This window comes from Carya illinoinensis, chromosome 9 (assembly GCF_018687715.1).
Source record: "Carya illinoinensis cultivar Pawnee chromosome 9, C.illinoinensisPawnee_v1, whole genome shotgun sequence".
NCBI classification, from domain to species: Eukaryota; Viridiplantae; Streptophyta; class Magnoliopsida; order Fagales; family Juglandaceae; genus Carya; species Carya illinoinensis.
In genome coordinates, this window is record NC_056760.1 from 8,779,590 (window position 1) to 8,802,706 (window position 23,117).

The window sequence follows — 23,117 nt, forward strand, 5'->3', positions numbered from 1 at the left end:
AACCGGATTGTTTTTATGGTTTTCGGATGTGGGCCATTTTCTGGGAAAATGACGATGTTGGTTTTCGAGACTTTTGATCCATTTTTCTGGGAAAATGGTGGTTTGGGCCATTATCTGAGATAATGACGAGACTTGGTTTTAAGGATATGTTTTTGTGGGCCAAATGGGTTTTTGGCGCGTGTGGAAAAATATGATTTTATGGGTTTTGCGCATTGGCACCACTTCACGCATATTGTCTGAGTTCTATATGTTTTTATCTGGTGGTGTTTGGATTTTACTTACCTGCGGCACCATTTTTGGTTCCGTAGATTTTGGTGCAGAGATCGAGGATGAGGAGGAGGAGGCTGAGCCCGAGGACGCGGCTCCACCAGGGTGCTGAAGTTTATGTTTTGTATTTAGTTTAAAATTATGTTTGTGTCCTGTAATATTTTAATATGTATGTTTTGAACGGCTTTGTATTAAATTAAGAAAAATTCTGGTACTTAGTTATATGACTTTGCTATCTGCTGCGTGTCCCTTCTTGCACATTTGTTGCTTTTGCACACTTTTGGCACACGTCGTTAGGGTGGTGACTCGTGATGTCATCATCTGGACGTCTCGATTTCCCCGTGTCCGTGCGTGGGGATTTGGGGGCGTCACACCAATAGCACTAGTTGTTCTCCTTTTAGAGCTTGAGTAAACTGTCGAATGGTTAGTACTGAAACAACCTCTTTTTTCTTTTGTTTTGGTTGTGTTTCAAACTCAGAAATCTGCTAAGGGTCTAAAACGAATTTCTTGCCATTAAATTTAAGAGAGTAAGAATTGGCATACCCATCATACAACACCTTTCTGTCATAGAGCCAAGGTCGACCCAATAATAAGTGACAAACTGGGGGATGAGGACTTATTCAACTGCTAGAATCCTTATCAATTCTTATCCATTTATTTCAAACTTTTGTTGCAAAGTTGTTAATTCTTTCCTAAATTATTCCTGTAAGACTCTATTGCCATATTGGCAATCCCTTCCTAGTTTATTTCCTGATTTATAGCACATGTAATCCTTTAAATATGGTAGTCATAGAAAAGAAAGTGGCGGCTGAATTTTCTGAGAAGATATTGAATTTTAGAATGAAGAGATTTCATTAATAGAGAGACTCTGTTTGTATTGTATTCCCTCTTGAACATCAACGTGAGGTTGGGCCTTGAGGCTTGCACCATTTTTGGTATCAAAGCCAGGTTTTCTTCATCAAGGAACTCATTGTTTCATGCATGTAACTCACAGTGGTAATTCTTAGAATATGTTGAATAACCAAAACCCAAACACTAATCTACCCCATCTACAAGCACAGATCACCCAACTCACATCTATTTTGGAACAGATCAATCAAAGGCTGGTTACAATGGAGGAACGTCGAACTTGAGATGAGTTTGGACCTTATACTAGGAGGGTGCATAGGCCTCCTTCGGAAGATGAAGTAGACGACAGTGAAGGGAACGAAGAGGATGAGGAATATAGGGAGAGGAACAGGGGATTTGGTGATCATGAAGCTCGCTTTGGGTGTAATGGCCATGAATTTCCTAGGGGACGAGGAGGACGTGGCTTTGATTGTCACCCTCTTGATGAACTAGCCAAGGGAATGAAGATAGATGTCCCAGATTTTTTTAGGAAGCTGAACCCTAATGCTTTTGAAGATTGGTTGACGGCCATTGAGGATTATTTTGATTGGTTCTCTGTGTCCGAGGATAGCAAAGTTCGTTATGTCCGTATGAAATTAAAAGGACATGCACGAGCTTGGTGGGGTAGTGTGGAAAACAACTACATCGTACTCAACATGCGCCAGTGTCTAATTGGGAAGAAATGAGAAGCAGCTGAAAGAGAAATATTTGCCTATTGACTATGAGCAAATCATGTTTGAAGAGATGCTGCAATTGACGCAAGGGACATTGACTGTTGACTAGTATACAGATCGTTTCCATGAATTGACCGTTCGCAACAAGGTGGTGGAAAACGAGCAACAAACACTAACTCGTTACCGCACTGGCTTACGTAATGAGTTGTGAAAAGAGATGCTGATAGCACGTCTCCTAAGCATTGACGAAGCTTATCAACTGACCTTATGAGTCGAAAAGCAATTGGGATTCTTCAACGGGAGACACATGTCATCTACAGATCCCAAGCAGAAACGCACACCAACACAACTATACCAGAAACCACCTCTGCCCACTGACCAGGGTAGACACATCGTGGTGGGTGACCAAAGAGGAAAGGCCAAACTTACGGGCGACGGACCACAATGCTACAAGTGCAAGGGGTTTGGACATTTTGCTGTAGTATGTCCTACGAGAGAAAAAAAAAAAAAATTGGCCTTTGTGTGTGAAAAAGAACTTAAAATGCTTGATGCAGTTGAGGGAGTTGAGGAAGAGGAATATGAAGAAAGTGACAGCAAAGATGTAGAGCACTTGGGAGCAACCAATCTGCCCAGTTGTGTGATCCACCGAGTTTTGACTGGCACTAAGAAGAAGATCCATGGTGGTGATTATGATTGGAGACGCACCAACATTTTTCATACCCGTATGGAGCATGGTGGTCGTGCGTTAAATGTTATCAATGACAATGGGAGCGGAATGTATGTAATCTCTAGTGATGTAGTGGAACGTTTGGGTTTGACAGTTGAAAAACACCCCACCCCTTATCGAGTAAGCTGGGTTAATGAAGATAACCCCATCTTGGTAAAGCATTGTTGCTTGGTGAAGTTTGCATTGGGAAGAAACTATACGGATGAAGCTTGGTGTGATGTGGTCCTTGGGAACCGTGCTCTCTATTTGCATCGATTATACCTTTTATGGGAGGAGGAGAGACTGGTTGCGAAGGGGGTGATGGCGTAATGGCAACTATAAGCTGGTCGAAAAAAGGGTAGGTTTCATACCTGAAATTACAGCTAGGAGTGTATATCCTACCACCTTCTATTGGCGTATCTCAAACGGCCGATTCTCAACCAACTGAAGATCATGAGGAAATTGCATCTCAAGCCAAGATCACAAACAACCACCGTAAATCACGCACAAGAGGAGCTGCATAAAATCTGGGATTTGATTTTTATATTTGAATTTTGAATGTTAGTTTTACATTAGATACTTAATTGTATTATATATAGAAACGTGTGTACTCAAAACAGAGTAATGAAAAACAGAATACCATTTATCCATATCTTACATTTGTAACATTTCCATGGTATTAGTTTAAGCCATCAACCAACATCACTTCCAAACCTCATTCTCCTCATCAAGTCTAATGCTCAACCCAATCACCTTCCCCTCTTTAATCCCACATCTTCCCTCAATATCACTAAACTTAGTCATACCAACTATCCTACTTGGAAGGCTACCATGCTTCCATACATAAAAGGCCAAAAAGTTTTTAGTTTTATTGTTGTTCAAACAACCATCAAAGGAGATTACTGACTCTACCAGCACCAAGTCTCCAAATCCCCTATTTGAAATTTGGAAAATTCAAGACAACTTAATTCTTAGCTGTCTTAATGCCTCACTCGCTGATGAAGTTCTTGCGCAGGTCTCCCATTGCACTACCTCTCGTGAAGTGTGGCTTGCTCTCACCGCTTCCTTTGCTTCTCAATCCAGGGCTCAAGTCATTCAGGTGCGAACTCAACTTTCAACAGCCCGCAAAGTTAATCAGACAACAAGCAAATATTTCATGCACATCAAACGTCTAGCAGACACTCTTGCCATTGCTGGACAACCTTTAAACAATGACAACCTCATCACTTATTTACTTGCTGGTTTGGGACCAGAATATGACTCTCTTGTCACCACAATTTCTGCCCGAGCTGAATCACTCACACTTGAGGAGGTCTACTCTATGTTACTTACCTGTGAGGCTTGCATCACTCATCACTCTCAGTTTTCCCCTATCTCAAATGCCCAGCCAACGTAGCTGCAAGGCAGCCCAACTCACTTGGAAATCTCGGCCGTAACAATTCTGGTAAAAGCCGTGGCTTTGGAGGCTCATTTCGCGGCAATGGTTGAGGTAATTCTTCACCTTGTAACTCTGATTTATGGTGTCAATTATGTGAAAAAAATGGTCATACTGCCTCTCGTTGTTACAAACACTATGACCCTCATTTTTTGCCCCCACCTCCACCTCGATCAAATGCCCAAGCAAACCTCTCCACCAACCAAACTCTGCAGCCGACTGATCAAGATTGGCATGTTGACTCTAGAGAAATGCATCATCCGACAAACAACTTCAACAATCTTCATGTCCATGGAGAAGAATATGTTGGCACTGATCAAATCCAAGTCGGTGATGGTTCAGGTTTGTACATAACTCACACTGGCACCACCTCCTTATCCACACCTTCAAAGTCTTTCATTCTTGATAAAATTCTTGTTGTTCAGCAACTCACAAAAATATTATTCTGTTCAAAAATTTACTCAAGATAACAATGTTTATTTTGAGTTTCATGATAATTTTTTTCTCATTAAGGATTACTCGGGGAACGTCCTACATAAAGGCCACAACAAAGATGGGTTGTATTGCTTCTCTCAACCTATTCAACAAGTTGTCTCTTCTGCCTTCGTCTGTGTTCATGTCTCTATCTCTAATTGGCATCGTAGACTAGGCCATGCTTCTTTTCATACTGTCAATCAAGTCTTGAATTCTAATAAAATTTCTTTTGAAGTTAATAAACGGCAATATGTTTGCCCTGAATGTGAGATGGCCAAAAGCCACAATTTGCCTTTCTCTAACTCTATTAATCATGCAACTCGACCTTTAGAACTTATTTTTTCTGATGTATAGGGCCCAAGTGTTGTTACTTCCAGGTATAATTCTCGTTACTGTGTTTGTTTTTTTGGAGGATTGCACAAAATTCATTTGGCTTTTTCCACTCAAAAATAAGTTTGAAGTCGAAAACATTTTTCTCCAATTTCAAAAATATGTTGAACGGCACTTTGATGTTAAAATTAAAGTTGTCTAAACAGATTGGGGTGGTGAATTTCGCCTACTAAACAATCATTTTAAAAATTGTGGAATTGAGCATCGAATTGCATGCCCCTACACTCATGAGCAAATGGGTTCCGTTGAAAGGCACCATCGTCAAATTGTTGAAATGGGACTCACCTTATTAGCTCCCTCAAACCTTCCTCAATCATATTGGGAAGATGCTTTTCAAACGACTACATACATTATTAATCGGTTGCCTGCCAAAATTCTAAACAATCAATCTCCTTTTGAAAAGGCATACCACAAAAAACCGAATTATGCTTTTATGCGTGTTTTTGGATGTGCTTGTTGGCCTAATCTTCGACCATACAATCGCCATAAAATTGATTTCCGCTCAAAAACATGCATTTTTGTGGGCTATAGTCTCTCACATCAGGGTTACAAATACCTAGACTTATCAACATGAGAAATTTATGTTTCTCGGCATGTTGTCTTTGATGAATCCTCCTTCCCTTATAAAAAATCAAAGACCACGTCTCTTGCATTACGTCAGTCCAAAACAACCTTCCTTCCATTCGGCTTAAACACTACTCGTCCACATCCTCTAACTCTACATGCAGGTGCTGAAGGTTATCAACCTTTGCCTATGCCACTTGTCTTTGATCATGTGCCACGTGATTCTCCTGCTACATTACAACAGTCGGATAATGCAAATGTTCCAGACCCGCATGCTGCATCAACATCAGTGGCTGATGAAACTCCACTAACCCAAGCCATACCAAACCAAATGGACACCTCTACTACCCCCCAGTGCATGGTTACCAAATCTCAAACCAATAGTCTCAAGCCACAGACGTTGTATGTTGGATTTACCAAGTATCCTCTTCCAAAAGTCCTGCTTACCGAGGCCAACTCCTGTAATACAGAGCTGAGTTCTTCACGGAAGCAAACAAACATTCACATTGGAGGGAGGCGATGCTTTTTGAATTTAATGCCTTAATTCAAAATGGAACTTGGGATTTAGTTCCACCCAAACAGGAACACAACCTTGTTGGGAACAAATGGGTATATTGGATTAAAAGGAAAGCAGATGGCAGCATTGAAAGATTCAAAGCTTGCCTTGTTGCAAAGGGGGATTCCATCAACAAGAGAGCGTTGATTTTACTGAGACTTTCAGTCCGGTGGTTAAACCAACCACAATCTGCATAGTAATCTCTATTGCGGTTTCAAATAATTGGCAACTATGCCAATTAGATATTCAGAACGCTTCTCCATGGCTTTCTTCAAGAAAATGTTTATATGCAACATCCACAAGGGTTTCTTCATCCCGATTATCCTCATCATGTTTGCAAATTGAAGAAGAGCCTCTATGGTCTTCGACAAGCCCTAAGAGCCTGGTTCTCTCACCTCACGGATCAATTGCAACAACTTGGTTTTGAAGGATCAAAAGCCGACACTTCTGTCTACACCTTTCATCGAAACAAAGTTCAATTAATCATTCTCATTCATGTGGATGATATAATTGTTACAAGATCCGATACAAGGGCTATTGATAGTTTAATCGGCACATTATCAAAAACATTTCCAATAAAAGATCTCGGCCAATTATCTTTTTTTCTAGGTGCCGAAGCCTTGCGTGAAGGTGATGCTTTATACTTAACGCAATGCAAGTACATCCGTGATCTACTACGAAAAGTCAATATGGATAATGTGAAACCATGCACAACACCTATGGCAACCACCTACCATATTTCTAAATTTGAAAGTGCTGACTTCCATGATACTCAACGTACTTTAAAGAAATACAGTTGGATCTCTTCACTACCTTAGCTTCACCCGGCCAGATATAGCATATAGTGTTCAACATGTAAGCAAGTTCATGCATCAACCAAAGGAGCATCATTGATAGGCAGTAAAGAGAATTCTACGTTACCTCAAGCATATTATATCATTTGGTCTTCACTTCTCAGGACAATTTGATCATACTCTTCATAGCTTTAGTGATGCCGTCTGGGCAAGGGATAGAGACAACCGTAGAAGTGTGGGTGCCTATTATTTTTTTCACGGAAAAACTTAATTTCTTGGAGCTGTAAACAACAACAAACCATTGCAAGAAGTAGTACCGAATCCGAGTATAAATCTCTCTCAAACACAGCGGCAGAAATTCAATGGATTAAGTCAATTTTACATGATTTACATATTTCTCTACCTAGTTGTCCACAACTATGGTGTGATAATATTAGTGCTACTTATCTCTCATCTAATCCGGTATTCCATGCACGCACAAAGCATATCGAAATTTACTTTCATTATGTGCGTGATCAAGTTCTTCAAAAGATGCTTCAAGTGTCATTTTTATCTTCAAAAGACCAGCTAGCCAACCTCCTCACCAAGGCATTAAATGCATCCAGATTTACTCTATTATGTAACAATCTTCAATTGCATGAAGTACCCTTTCGATTGCGGGGGGATATTGGAGTATCTCAAATTGCCGATTCTCAACCAACTGAAGATCATGAGGAAATCGCATCTCAAGCCAAGATCACAAACAGCCACCATAAATCAAGCACAAGAGAAGGAGCTGCATAAAATCTGGAATTTGATTTTTATATTTGAATTTTGAATGTATATGTTATTTTTACATTATATACTCTAATTGTATTATATATAGAAACGTGTGTACTCAAAACAGAGCAATGAAAAATAGAATACCATTTTGCCCATATCTTACCTTCGTAACATTTACACCTTCCTTCCCGATACAGCATTGTGGAATCATTGCAGAAATATTTCTTAGAAAATTAAGACAATCTAGCTCGGACAAATCAGTAGTGCACTGCGAGAGCACATATATGCTGCTCAAGTCGGGGGCGATGGAGGTTCTCGTGGCAAACTCGAGAGAAAGACCTGATGTAGTTGCCTTTATCATGCCATCTAACTGGCTCCAAAGCACTTGGCCGTACCCATCTATGTTTGATACGTTTCTTGTATTCCACATAAAGAAAGCAGGAGAACTTTCCGCTACGCCAAATATTGAGCAGTTTGAGAAGCGTAACGAGCAATTGTCGTACCATCCTATTGCCTCCTTCTGATTGGGGCAAAGTTTTTTGAGAGAAATTCTAGAATCATTGAGGCAACTACAACAAACATCTGTCTTTACATCTCCTCTACGAAGTCCAATTACATAGGCTTTGTCAGGTTCTTAACCATAAGAATTGTTGTAAAACCCATTGTCAATAATTTGATTGAAGGAGATGGACGAGAGGACTTCGTTGAGGTTGGTCTTGTAGATACTGTTAGTGGTATAATTACCCTTTTCGTTTAAACAGAAATGGTAAAGGAAGCTTGGTTGGGCAGTGGCTAGAGCTATGAATGTTATGCAAAGTTTAATTCACTAGGACAAGCCGGGGGGAATCTGGTCAACTGACTCAATCAAGCCGATTGGGCAACAAGAAGCATCGTCTATGTTGTATAAGAGAATCAAAACTGTGAGGCATAGCTGATTAATAATAGAGTAAAAATAAAGATAGACATCTTCTGAATATTGCAATAGAATATATTGTAATTGTCTAAAAATACAATGAGTCTTGCACTTCTTATAGAGGCACCAAGTTAGTGAGTGCGCAGAGGACAAAAAGGTAAACTTAAAAGAAGTCTGTTATAACAGAAGAGGAATATTGAAGCTTCTAGAACTGCTGAGATGGATTATCCAGCTTGGATTTATTTGAGTGTGTATTTTCTTGAGTAAGGTTGATACGCCCCCTGTAGTCTACTGGGGTATCAATCACAGTGAGACTCGATCTTAGACTGAAAAATCGATCAGAAACCAGCGGCTTAGTAAACACATCCGCAAGTTGATCTTTGCTGCTGCAGAATTAAACTTGAAGGGTCTTTGCAACTACTCTATCTCTGACCAAGTGGAAGTCCACATCCATATGTTTGGTTCTTGAGTGATAGACAGGATTGGAACTTAAGTATGTTGCTCCAAGGTTATCACACCATAGAACGGGTCATTGAAACAGTGAGAATCCAAGATCTTTGATCAATGTTTGTAATCAAATAAGTTCTGTTATTGTGTTGGCCAAAGATTTGTATTCGGCCTCATTGCTTGAGTGAGCAACAATATGTTGCTTACGGGAACTCCAAGAAATTAAGTGATTGCCCAAAAATATACAGAAACCTCCTGTAGATCTCCTATCATTAGGGCATCCAGCCCAATCTGCATCTGAGGATGCATGAAGTGTAAAACCAGTTGTTTGGTTGGAGAAAAACAAGCCATGATTAATGGTGGATTTGAGATATCTAAGAATTTTTTTTACTACTGTCCAGTGAGTGTTTTTTGGCTCATGCATGAATTGACAAACTTTGTTGATAGTGAAGGAAACATCAAGCCGAGTTAGAGAAAGATATTGAAGATTGCCAACAATGCTTCAAAACAGAGTAATATTCTCAACAAAGGGTGAATCAAATTTTGCGAGTTTGGTTGACGCAGACATGGGAGAGGAAATTGGATTAGCACCAAGCAAATTGGTTTTCTTTAACAAATCAGAGATATATTTCCTTTGAGAGATAAGTAAACCATCACTAAGGTGGTTAACCTTTAAACCAAGAAAATAAGACAATGGTCCCAAATCAGTGACGGGAAAAGCACAACCTAAAGAATCAAGTAATTGATCAACAACAGAGTTAGAAGATGATGTAATGATCATATCATCGACATATACTAGACTAAAAATGAAGAAATTACTTTGATGCAAAATAAACAATGATGGGTCACCCTTAGAAGCCACAAAACCATAATCACAGAGCCAAGAACTGAGCTTCGAGAACCAAGCTCTCGGAGCTTGCTTGAGACCATAAATGGCCTTATTTAATTTGCACACAAAGTCAGGCCGTGTAGGGTCAATGAAGCCTTGTGGCTGTTGCATGAACACAGTCTCAGTGAGAGTGCCTTGAAGAAACGCATTTTGTATATCAATTTGCCTAAGATTCTAGCCTCTAGAAATAGCAAGAGATAAAATTAAACGAATGGTTGAGGGTTTTACCACAGGGCTGAAGGTCTCGGTATAGTCAATACCATGCTGTTGATGGAAGCCTTTAGCAACAAGCCTTGCTTTCCTTCTCTCAATGGAACCATCGGATTTTAGCTTGGTTCGAAATACCCACATGCAACCAACGACATTAGTAATTGAAGAAGGAGGTACAAGAGTCCACGTATTTGTTTTGACAAGGGCTTCGAACTCTTTAGTCATAGCTGATTTCCATTTGGGAAGTTTTGAGGCAACAATGAAGGAAGTGGGATCATCGGGAACCATAGCAGTGGCGAGTTGGATAAGGAACCGTGCCGTCAGTGACGATACGAGGACGAGAAGAGTTTGTTTGAGAGCGGGTAATGATGGGAGAACGGGGAGGAATTAAGAGAGGAGGATTTGGAGGAGGTAAGGGTTAGGATTCAATGAGAGGACTAGAAGTGGAGATAGATCTAGGGTTTGGTTCAGAGAGATTTGGGGAAGAAGTTGTAGGGTTCCGGGAAGAAGAAGATGCAGAATGGGCTCAGGGTGATTATTGGTGGACCTAGGCTGTGGTGTGGACCTAGAGGTAGAGTTAGAAAGCTAAGGTAAGGGAGAAGTGGGCGCAGGGCCCAAAATGGAGACACAGGGAAGTGAAACAGTTTGAGGATTGGGCTGGATATCAGATGAAGGCTGTGTGGGCTTTTGAGATGGAAATTTTTTTTCATTGAAAACAACATCTCTGGAAATATAAAGCCGATTGGAATTTTGATCAAGGCATTTGTAACCTTTGTGTGATGGACTATATCCAAGAAAAAGACATGAGGAAGAGCGAAAATTGAGTTTATGATGATTGTAAGGACGTAAATTTGGCCAACATTCACAACCAAAACCTTTTAAAAATGAATAATCAGGGGGTTTGTAATACACCATAAAATATGGTGAACGATTTTGCAAAATTGGTGTGGGAAGTAAATTAATGAGGTAAGTGGCTATTTCAAAAGCATCATCCCAATAAGATAAAGGGAGAGAGGCTTGAGCTAAAAGCGCAAGACCAGTTTCAACTATATGTCAATGTTTTTGTTCAACAAGTCCGTTTTGTTAGTGTGTGTGAGGACAAGAAAATCGATGTGTGATGCCAAGGTTTTTGCAAAGATTTGTGAGAGGATGAAATTTACCCCTGCATCCATTTGGATATAAATGATTTTTGAATTAAAGAATCGTTTAGCAAAAGAAATAAAAGATGAAAAAACATTAAGAACTTCAGATTTATTTTTAAGAGGAAAGAGTCAGGTAAATCTAGTAAACTGATCCACTATTGATAGATAATACTTGAAGCCATTTCTTGAAACAAAAGAGGTCGGGCGCCATACAACAGCCCATAACATGTCTAAAGGCTTAATCGAGTAAGTAGTACCCAATTTAAAAGGTAACTGATGGGCCTTGGCCAAAGGACCTTGAGAACATGAAAAGGAAGGGTCTGGAAAATAAGGCAAGCAGGTGGTGCGCAAGATGCGAGCAATGGTTTCACGAGACAGATGACCAAGCCTTTGATGCCAGCAATCAATAGAGGCCTTTTCACCAATGTGAGCTGATGGAGATGCAGAGGCAAGAGATGATGGAAAAAGATAGAGGCCGTAACGCGTTGGACCGCTGATAAGGAGCTTGCTGGTCCGATTGTCCTTTACCAAAAAGTGGGTAGCATGAAATTCAAAAAAACATGAGTTGTCAATACAAAATTGTAAAACAGAGACCAAATTCTTTGTTATTGAGGGCACATGAAGAAGATTATGAAGCTTAAAAGAACTAGAGTTGAGAGAGAGTGAAGAATCACCAATGTTTTGAATTGATAGGCCAGTTCCATTGCCAACTCGCATCTGTTCAGTGCCACTGTATGGTTCGGATGAAAGGTTCAGCGGAGATAGGTCATGGGTAATGTGATGAGTGACAGCGCTGTCAAGGTACCATGTGGGATCAGGTATGGCTGAAGGTGATGTGTAATTTGTAGAGAATGATCTGGGGGGATCATATTGATACGCAAGATCAAAGCGAAAATGGCATTGGAGGGCAACGTGGCCCACTTGTTGCACACCTGACAGGTTGGTCGATTGGGTTGGGAATTTTGGTTACTGGAGATGGGTGAAGACCATTTGAAGGGAACCTGCCTCGTCCACAGCCATTACGGCTACCACGATAGGCACCTCTTCCTCGTTGATCATGTGAGCTAAAATTTGTCGATGGTTCAAAAGGGGTTTGAAGGCTTGTGCTTTGAACAATGTGACTTAAACAATTTTCATGAACAAGAAGTAAGTGATAGAGCTCATTCGAGGTTATTGGGTCTAATCTAGTTGTGATGGAAGTAACACAACTTTCATAGTTGGACCCAAGACCGTTTAAAAGATATGTGATAAATTCTTTATCAGGGAGAGGAGTTCCTGTGGTAGCAAGGGTGTCCACCAACATTTTTACTTTGTTAAAGTAATAAGAAATAGATTGTTCACCACGACTCAAGTTGGTAAGCTGAAAACAGATTTGAAAATCCTTTGCCTGAGAGTGAGACCTGAACATTTTTTCAAGCAAGACCTAGAGGTCTCGTGATGTTTTTGAAGTAATAACATGACCAATAATGAACTCTGTTAAAGACGAAAACAGAATGCTTAAAACAAATTGATCAATTCGCTGCCATGAGAGATAGGCAGGATTGATCTTCTTAGTAGAATTCTCTCCAGAGGAAATCATATGGGGAGGAGAAGATTGAGTGCCATCGACATATGAGTAGAGGTCTTGGCCTCGAAGATAAGTTGATATCTGTACCTTCCAGAGTAAAAAATTTTCAAAGTTAAGTTTAACAGTAACTAAATGTGAAAAAGAAGAAGAAATGGGGGGTGGAAGAAGGAGTTGTGGTCATGGTAGAAAAGGATCAGAGAAACTGCTAGTCTTAGCAGCTCTGATACCATAATAACAGAGTAAAAACAAAGATAGACATCTTCTAAATATTGTAATAGAATATATTGTAATTGTCTAAAAATACAATGAGTCTTGCACTTTTTATATAAGCACCAAGTTAGTGAGTGCGCAGAGGATAAAAAGATAAACTTAAAAGAAGTTTGTTATAACATAAGAGGAATATTGAAGTTTCTAGAACTTCTGTGTGAGCTAATTAGATGGATTATCCGGTTTGAATTTATTTGAGTTTGTATTTTCTTGCATGAGGTTGATACTGATCAAGGGGTACTCTTGACAGGGTCGACCAATCTGCCGGTCAACGTGTCAAGCAACAGTAGCAATTTATGGAGAAGTTGGTAGGAAACTCCCTGGAGAAGTCCGATAAGACTGCTACATTATTTAATTAATTGTTACATGATGAGTTGTGCCCTTCGTATGCTTAATCTCACTTTGACTAATAATTAAATCTATGAGTTACTTATTCAAACGCTTGACTGAGACTGCACTCGATGAGGACAAACCTGGAAACAACAACCTGATTTCCTAGCGATGGGACGCGTCAACCAAAATAGGATATTTTTAAGAGCATCCTCCTTGATTTGGCCGATGAGAATGTTGGTCAAAATTCAGATTATTTGTGTAAAAAAAACTTATATTAAATTGGACAAATTTAAAACATTTTAAACTTTTGCTTTAATGATTAGGGACAGAGCATTTACGCAGAGCTATCAAAATATGAAAACTTACAGCGTAATTAGTTTTCTTCAAAAAAATATCTACAAAATATAAGATCAGGTTATATTAATTTATTTATGATGTTCAGATAAATTTTGCACCCACTAAAAAAACATTATGTATGATAAAAACACACCACATATCCATGAGTACACTAGGAGAAAAAAATAAAGAAACTACGATACTACTTCAAGGAATTAGGGAGGTACATAAGCATTACCGTACCTTTTATCAACGGAGGAGGCAGCACCGGTGGGAGATGCGGCGACTGCACAACAGCTGCGACATCGAAGAAAGGGTATGTCTCAAACCTGAAATTACAGCTAGGCGTATATGCTCTCGCACCTGCAAGACCAGAAAGTGGAATTTGGGCATAAATCAAATCTAAACAATCACGGCAGTCTTGCTCCGATAAATTGGGAGTGCACTGCGCAAGAACATATATTTTGCTAAAGTCGGGGGCGACTGAGGTCCTCGTCGCAAACTTGAGAGAAACTCCTGATGCAGCATCACTTATCATGCCACTTAATAGGTTCGTGAGGACCACCCTATACCCATCTACATCCGATACGTCCTTTTTGTTCCACATAAAGTAATTAGGAGCACTTTCCTGAACGCCAAACATGGAGCGGTTTGAGAAGCGCAACGAGCAATTGTCGTACCATCCTATTGCCTCCTTTTGATTTGGACAAAGTTGTGTGAGAGCAATTCTAGAATCATTGAGGCAACTAAGGCAAACGTCTGGCTCGAGATCTCCTCTACAGAATCCGATCGCATAAGCTTTGTCAGGGTCTTGTCCATAAGAATAACTGTCAAACCCGCCGTCAATACCAGTGTTAGAGGAGAAATTGGCGAGGACGTAGTCGAGGCTCGCCTTGTATGTACTCTTACTGGTATATTTACCAGTGTTGTTTGAACAGTAATGGTATATGAAACTTGGCTGGGTTGTGGCCTGATAAACTAGTACAAAAATCAAGAACAGGGAGAAAAGTATTCCTGAGGAAACCATTAACATGTCTGTTCGTCGTATGAATCGATTTCAGCCTTGAAGTTTTATTGCAAACGATGAGATGGCTTGCTGGAAAAGTAGCTTGTGTGTGTACTGCAAAAGAAGATCAAAAGTGAAAACATTTGCCATTAGAATAGGGGTCTTCTTGTTGAAGTCAATGAATCTGTCAAGCAATTCCGAGGAGGTTTAGGGCAGGTGGGACCTGGTAGGTTCCAGTCTTTATCCCGGCTCCAACCACTACTCTTTTTACAGCTTTCATCATTTCACTTAAGGAAATACTATTCCCACCGTGTGGGTAAAAGAAGATAAAAACATTTGCCGTTGGAAACTCAGAATAGGGGTCTTCTCGCTGAAGTGTTAATCCGTCAAGCAATTTGCCAATTCCGGAGAGGTTCTGGGCAGGAGGGTTCCGTCTTTATCCCGGCCCCACCCTCTCTGTTACTTTTAATAGGCATCACAAAAGAGTAATATTATAGACAATTGTAAAATGTATAAACGTTATAGAATCGTTTTGAAAAAAAGTAAAATCAACTATTAAAAAAATTAATTTTCTTTTCTTTAAGTTTCGTATTTATTTACTTTTTCAAAATAATTACATGTTGTACACTCACGATCTTATTTATTTACTGTATGTAGTATTATTCTTTACAAAAATACCCTTCATTTAAAACATATTTGTGCAAAATGTTGTCAAAATATTGTGTAAATTATTTTCGATTCAAATATAATTGACAATACCAAATATACAGTCTTCAAAGTCTCTCTCCCCTTCTCCCTTTCTCATCTTTATATTCTATTTTATTTTTTATTTTCTAAGAATTTTATAAAATTACTTTCTATTCCATTTAGAGTTCTAAAATAATAATAATAATAATAAATTGATCATTTCACTTACCATTCTAAAATTACTTTGGTTAAGCATCACTTGCATATGCACTGTTTCCGTACATATGCAAGTGATATCTGATATTCCGATCGATCGAACAAATATTTGCTGTTTAATTGGAGTCATGAATAAATTATTATTGGGCTCCTTTTTACAGCTATTTCGAGCAGAAGCAAATTAATGCTGATTTGTATATATATCCGTGGTCTGCATGGTGCGTAGGTAGTTGGATTAATAGTTTTAGCATCATATATCAAGTTTCTTAATTTCTACATTGACGAGGAAAAGTAAGCCAAATAATAAGAATAAATATAAGAAAAGTAAGCAAAAATAATAATCATATCTAGATACTAACGATAATTAATTAAGCATGTATGGACCTTAATTAGTGGCTCCTAGCTTGGATAATGGTACGTTCCAAAATAATTTTCATCAAATCTCATTTCTTATCCAAACATCACTAAGACACAAATTAAACTCTTTTAAAATAATCATTATAATTATTCTAAACTTTTAAAAAATAAATAATATAACTTTTTTAAATTTTAAAATAAAAATTATATTTTCAAAATAATTTAATTTTATAATATTTTTTATTCAATTTTTTTAAAAGAAAAATTTATTATTTATAAATCAACTAATTACTATTACAATATTTTCATTTCATTTATTCTTTAACATCACCTAGTATGTGTAATTGTATACTTTTCCAACGCGGTTGCGGAGTTGACAGGCACTAGCCCATCCATGGGGCCACTCATTTATTTTAAGTTGACCGCGAGTCTGCGACGGCCCCACGAAAGATATAAAACAAGAGCTCTGACCTGCCTCGAACTTTCTGGACATTGATCGTTTTTTCTTCTTTTTTTTTTCTTTTTTTTTTTGAGGAATCTTGTTAAATTCATTGAACTTAAAGAAGAGTTACATATTGCGAAGTATCTTAATTAACAACCTGTTCAACTACATACTTTAGAAGTGATAGTGCTACTTTTGCAAGGTTATGAGAATAAGCATTACCATTTTTTTTTACAAAAGTTACTTTCTAGCTAGCTAAAGGGGAAGTTCCTCTTTGTATCACTAAGAACCATACCCACTCTATCATATGTAGACTGATGTTACTCTAGTCCTTTGACTATCGTGTGAGAATCACCCTCTAATATGATTGTACTGTTCCCCAATTCAATAGCCAACTCTGCAGCGTAGAAGGCACCTTGAGCTTTTGCAAGTAAAGGATAAAAAAACCTGTTTTAAAAATTTTTTGTAAGCCAAAATTCTACCTTGAGACCCACGGGCCACTATGCCAAAACCTACCCTTCCTTTACCTTCACTTAGTCCTGCATCCCAATGAATCTTGATCACACCTAGAGGAGGATGATTCCATATACCAATGCCTTCTACTATCCCTCGAGAAGATGCATGAGGCTTTTGTTGAGCAACTTTGAATTCTTGGAGCGAATTCTTTGCTATTTGAGCCAAAGTGAATGTATGAGTAAAGGAGTTCTCAAAGATGAATCGGTTCCTTCTCTGCCCAATGCTTCTACTTATTATAGCAAATAATTCCATAATCTCTTAATCACAAGTTGAGATATGTGCCTCAACAAAGTCACTAAACTTTCCTAGTCTAATAGAACTTTTATGCAAACCAGAAAGGCCTTGGCTCCACACATCCATAGCAAAGGGACAGTTCCACAAGATATGGATCACAGTTTCATCCTCACTCAAGCACACAGGGCACTTAGGAGATTCACAAATCCGCTTCTAAGCCAAGTTTACTCTTGTGGGCAATGACTCGAGACAAGCTCTCCATATAAAGGTCAACACTACATTAGGGATTTTAAAACTCCAATAGCTAGTCCAAACTGTTTTCCTTTTAATAACCGAGGAGGATTGGCGAAACATTAGTGCATTTAGCTCATTTTGAAGATAGTAAGCACTCTTCATAGTGAAGACCCTATCTTTTGTTCCTTGCTAGATTAGTCTATCCTCTGCATCAATTGAGCTAATAGGGATCTTTTGGATTGTTTGAGCTTCATCCTTTCCAAATACCTCCCTCACCAAGTCCAATTTCCACTCTTTCTTTGTACTGTTAATAAGACTAGCCACCTTTGCATCTTCAGTCAGAACCTGCATTGTAGATTGGACCTTGTAAATAGAGGGAATGGGCAGTCACCTGTCCTTCCAGATGAGTGTACTATGGCCATTGCCAATCCTTGAAATATTACTCTATTCAATCAGGTTCCTAGCTGAACAAATACTCCTCCAAATAAAAGAGGGTCTGGCACCAGCCTTCAACAATTTTGTTCTAGGAAAATATTTAACTTTAAGAACTTGAGATGCTAATGAAAGTGGCTCTTGCAGAATACCCCATGCTTGTTTAGCTAATAAAGCATTATTAAAACTCTCAAAATCTCTGAATTTCAATCCTCATTCATTTATTCTACTCGCTTGGATATACGTATATGATTTTGTAAAATTGTGACAGTTTTATTATTGCACCTGTTAAAAATATTTTTGGGGTCAACAATGAGAACTCCACCAAAACAATTGTGGGGTCGATTATTGTGAGGACTTTTTAAAAATTAAAAAAAAAAATGAAAATCTCATATAAAGAAAAATAAGATTTAATTTACTTCCCCATGTATGTGAAAAAAGAAAAGTACTGATCCCACTACGAGAATATTCTAAAATAATTCCCGACTCTTATCATTATGTAAGATAAAAACACACCACATATCCATAACCCTAGGAGAAAAAATAAAGAAATTATGATACTACTTCAAGGAATTAGGGAGGTACATAAGCATTACCGTACCTTTTATCAACGGAGGAGGCAGCACCGGTGGGAGATGCGGCGACTGCACAACAGCTGCGACATCGAAGAAAGGGTATGTCTCAAACCTGAAATTACAGCTAGGCGTATATGCTCTCGCACCTGCCTGTCCAAGACCAAAAAGTGGAATTTGGGCATAAATCAAATCTAAACAATCACGGCAGTCTTGCTCCGATAAATCGGGAGTGCACTGCTAAAGGCGGGGGCGACTGAGGTCCTCGTCGCAAACTTGAGAGAAACTCCTGATGCAGCATCACTTATCATGCCACTTAATAGGTTCTTGAGGACTAAACTATACCCATCTACATCCGATACGTTCTTTTTGTTCCACATAAAGTAATTAGGAGCACTTTCCTGAACGCCAAACATGGAGCGGTTTGAGAAGCGCAACGAGCAATTGTCGTACCATCCTATTACCCTAAGATATTATACTTATAGTACTCCCACGGAAATTTCTTAATTTCTTACCGAATTGTATTTTATTTTTTTTTAATTCTTTTTTTCACTTCATGATTAAAAAAGTATTTTTAAATAAATTTGTGTTTTTTTATTTTTAAAAAATATTTAAATAGTTTTAAAAAATGTTGAAAAAAGAATAAAAATAAAAATGTTGCTGTTCGATAAGGATTCTCCTATATGGGAGCAGAACTTTCCTTTCACTTATCATTTTTCGTTTTAATTTTTATCTTAATGATACCTAACTAAGAGATCATAACATCCTCATTGAATTAGTCAAATACAAATAAAATCAATCGAGTAGCTAATATTACATAAAAATGTGTTACATTATAATAGTAACTTTGAGTTATAGTAATCCTATTACTCTGTCACATTTGACTGGCATCTGTAGCTCCACTAAAAGCATTGTTTAATATTTTTTTTCCGTTCATAAACACTCTCTCTCACTACCCTCGATTTTTTCTCATTGCTCCTATCGAAGTCATGCTTGTTCCATCGGTTTCTTGCTCTGGCGTTGTCTTTTCTCTCTGTTTCCCCATCGTCTTGTGGCATCTCCATTTCCCCCTCGTTTCCTTTTCCCTTTTGCTCTCCCATCGTTTCTAGCCCAAAGAAGCATCACTTCGCCCCTTTCCTTCGCACGAAAGCCGCTCAAGTTTTCTGGTCCAAATCTCTACCCTAAAGTGCCTCCGTCCCAAGGCCCGAAATATCGAAATCAGGTAATGGACGATTCAGCGATTCATGAAAGTTTTGAGTCGGTTATTTTAATATTGATAAAAAAATATATTAAATTATATATAATGCAATTCAACCATTTTATAACATGTAAAAAAAATATATATAAATTATTGACTAGTTTCAATACAAATATGATATAAATCTAAATAATTTCAATAAATATATAATTTATATATTGCACCCGGAAAATATAATATTTTGTGCACAGTTATAAAGTTAATATAAAATACTCATTTATTTTCCAATTTTTTTATTCAATTAAAGAAAATAAAGAACTAGATAAATCATATTTCAATTTTTCTACGGTTCTTGTTGAATATAATGATGAAAAAGTTCGTATATATATATATATTTAATTATATCATATTTTTATTAAAAAAAATATTTTGTACAAGAAATTAAAAAAAAAAACTCAAATAATATAAAGATAAATACAATTTTGAATAAGTTAAACTCGATCCAAAATTGACTAGAATTAGTTTGAATCAATCAATTGAAGCGGTTCAATTAACAATTAAAACAATTCACTAAAATTTATTCGGCTTCTTACCGATTTAATTTGAATATGCTGAATTGGTTTGAATCGAATTTTTTTCGAGCCTTACTGTAATGGGCCCTTATCACAATAATAGAGAATTGATGTAATTCAAGGACATCATCCTCCAGAATTCTTCGAGAACTAGAGAGAGAAAGAGAGAGAACTATCAATTAACATTTCCAACTTATGGCTACCTCTTATAGATGAATAGCTTGTGAAAACTACAACAGAATTATCAAAGTTAAGCCATTTGATGACTTAAATGACAATCATGAAACAACGGCATTCTATTTACAATCACTTACACTTAAACGACACAATTACAAATAGTTATGTTTAAAGAAACAAACACCTAAGTAAAAATGTTGCATATTGATCCTTCTAACTATTTGTCGACTTCCTTCTATAATTCGAAGACCCTAACCATTGTTCATTCTAGCCTCAATCTGTGATCTCGTCCATCTTCCCATATTTCGCAACCCATGGCATACTTTTCCCCATCAAATCACCTTGCCCACAAGGTGAGGAAATCTGTCACGCAAATACCAATAAGGCTCCCATGTTGCATCATCAACACTAGCCCCCTTCCATTGAACCAACACATCAGCTACTACTTTGTTGTGAACTTGCCTACTTCGACGTTGTAAAATAGCTTCAGGTTTAGGTGCCAATTCACCTTGCAAATCCACTAAAGGTAAAGTGGACAGTAGAGAGTGATGTTGACCCAATTTCTTCTCAAGGCAAGAAATAGGAAAAGCTGGTGAATAGAGCTATTTAGAGGCAATCCCAAATTATAAGCAACCTATCCCGCCCTTTGAACAACTTGAAAAGGTCCAAAGAAATGAGGAGAGAGCTTGAAATTTCTTCTGGCCATTAATGACTGTTGCCTATAAGGCTGCAATCTCAAATAGACCCAATCTCTCACAGTTAACTCCCTTTCAGTTCTCTTCTTGTTAGCTTGAAACTTCATCCTCTCTTGAGCAGCAACCCAGTTAAGCTTAAGAGTAGAGAGAATCTAATCTTGAATCTTAAGAACCTCATTAACTACTTGGTTAGCAGTTAAACAAGGTATATAGCTTGATTCCCCTCATATTGGGTCTTTCACCCATATTTCTACAGTAAACTTCCCCCATCCTTCTTGTCCTTCACCATCTCCCAAATGATGAGGATTTTGTACATTTCTTGCATTATGTCCATTGACTTCCGACTGAGCATTGTAAGAAATCTTAGAAATTTGCTACAATAATTTAGAAAACCTTATATCCTAATTCTCTCTTTCCAATCTTGTTGTTTCCTGTTGCTGAACCAGAACCACAATAGCATCCTCAATCTGCTTTTGTTGCCGTTCCTGTTACTGTTGTAAATGATTCACAAAATCAAGAACCTATGCATATGATCGCGTCCCTTTCGCCTTTACTGTTTACAATCACTTACACTTAAACGACACAATTACAAATAGTTATGTTTAAAGCAACCAACACTTAAGTAAAAACGTTGCGTGAAAATAATGTGTAAAAAAAAGATATTGGCGAACTTTCCATATTAGCAATTTTCAATGCTTTGCTAGGGTTTCTTTTTTTCTTTCAGGCTGCATGACGGCCACCAAGGCCTTGCTTTCTTAGGCAGGTCGTCCTTGGTTGTTTGTTGACATGGTTATGGTGGCTCCACAAACATTACCAGAGGTTGAAGTCCTTTTACCCGAAGGTGATAGATGGAGAGGTTTGTTTTCTTTTTTCCAAAGAAGATATAGATCGCTCTGCCGAACCATTTCGATTCTCCCTGGTCTTGAAGTTCATGTAGTTGAGACCTTGCATTGACATCATCATATCCTTCATCCGAAGCCAATAGGGTATTGTTAGGCAACCTATTGTCTCAACAATGAAGAGGCCACGTAATGTTTTCATTCGCATGGCATCAACAGATGATTTTAACAAAGCTCTCTCGAGGGAAGCCTGCGAGATTGATTGGGTGCCATACCATGCATTTAGATGGACTTCTTTCTCTAACGAAGAGGATGAACCTTCTAGAGTTCCTGTCTGGGTGGTCCTTCCTGGACTCCCTCTGAAATTTTATCATTTATCGATGTTAAAGATGCTTACTGCATCGATCGAAAAATTTCTGAGAAGGGGTAATGCAACGAGTTGTGCAATGTGGACTAATGGAGCCAGAGTTTGTTTGGAAATGAATGCATCTCAAGCCCCCTTACAATCTTTCTGGATTAGGGCACTAGGACAGCCGACGAGTTGGAACCAAGAAATTATATATGAAACTTTGCCTACCTACTACTCTCGATGTAAGAAACAGAGACACAATAATAAAACATGCAGATATAAAGGGGGACCTGACAAAAAAGTGCAAAAAGTTGTGAAAATATTGAAGCCTAAAGAAGGGAATAAACTGGACTAAGAATTGGCCAAGGTGCCAAAGATTGAGCCTAAGGGAAAGGAAAAAGTGAGAGAGGTTGAAAGCATGATGACGGTTTTGAAAGGACAGCCGTGTGATAATGTAGCCTAAGTTCCGGAATTGGTGCATGTGAAACTAGGTCCTAAAGAAAAAGAAGATAGGCCTTCTTCGAGTAATGAGGGTGATCAGGAATATGGTGTGGACAAAGAGAATTTTGATGAGGCGGACAAAGGAGGGGTGCCAATCTAGGAAGATGTGAGAGAAACCTTCCCTATTGTGTAGAATGATAATCAGGTGAAAGAAGGTGATGAGGTGCAAAATAAGTCGAGAGGCAGAACTGGTCCAATGTTGAGGGAATCTCCGTTACATGCAGCCATGAAGCTGATTCTGTTCAGTGAAGAGAGATCAGGGGTGAGAAGTTTGACAGGGAGTGAAGAAGTGGAAATTGAGACAGTGTCCCTTGATGACTTTGGGAATGAACTAGACTGGGTGGATGTCCCACATTTAGAAAAAGGGGATGATGATGAAAATCCCTTGATGGCTGACCTTAAGGAAACCAAGTCAGATTCTAAGGTTAAGGAAACTTCCAGGAACAGTAGCAGAGTGAAGCTAGGGAAATCAAGGA

The 23,117-nt window shown here is 38.3% G+C and overlaps 1 protein-coding gene across 2 annotated transcripts in view; it reads right to left on the reverse strand.

Moving 5' to 3' along the window:
• The window catches only part of LOC122275232 (putative receptor-like protein kinase At4g00960), a 30,142-nt gene extending 11,386 nt beyond the window's left edge, over window positions 1–18,756 (reverse strand). Inside the window, exons 1-2 of one of the 2 annotated variants that reach the window (XM_043084214.1) lie at window positions 18,340–18,756; window positions 13,858–14,734 (exon numbers count right to left, since the gene is read on the reverse strand). In XM_043084214.1, coding sequence (XP_042940148.1) covers window positions 13,858–14,647 — 790 coding nt within the window. In that variant the 5' untranslated portion in view covers window positions 14,648–14,734; window positions 18,340–18,756. Of the gene's footprint in view, window positions 1–13,857; window positions 15,089–18,339 lie in introns of those variants that run through there. The other variant, XM_043084213.1, reaches the window with a different exon arrangement.
• Between the last annotated feature and the right edge of the window lie 4,361 nt (window positions 18,757–23,117).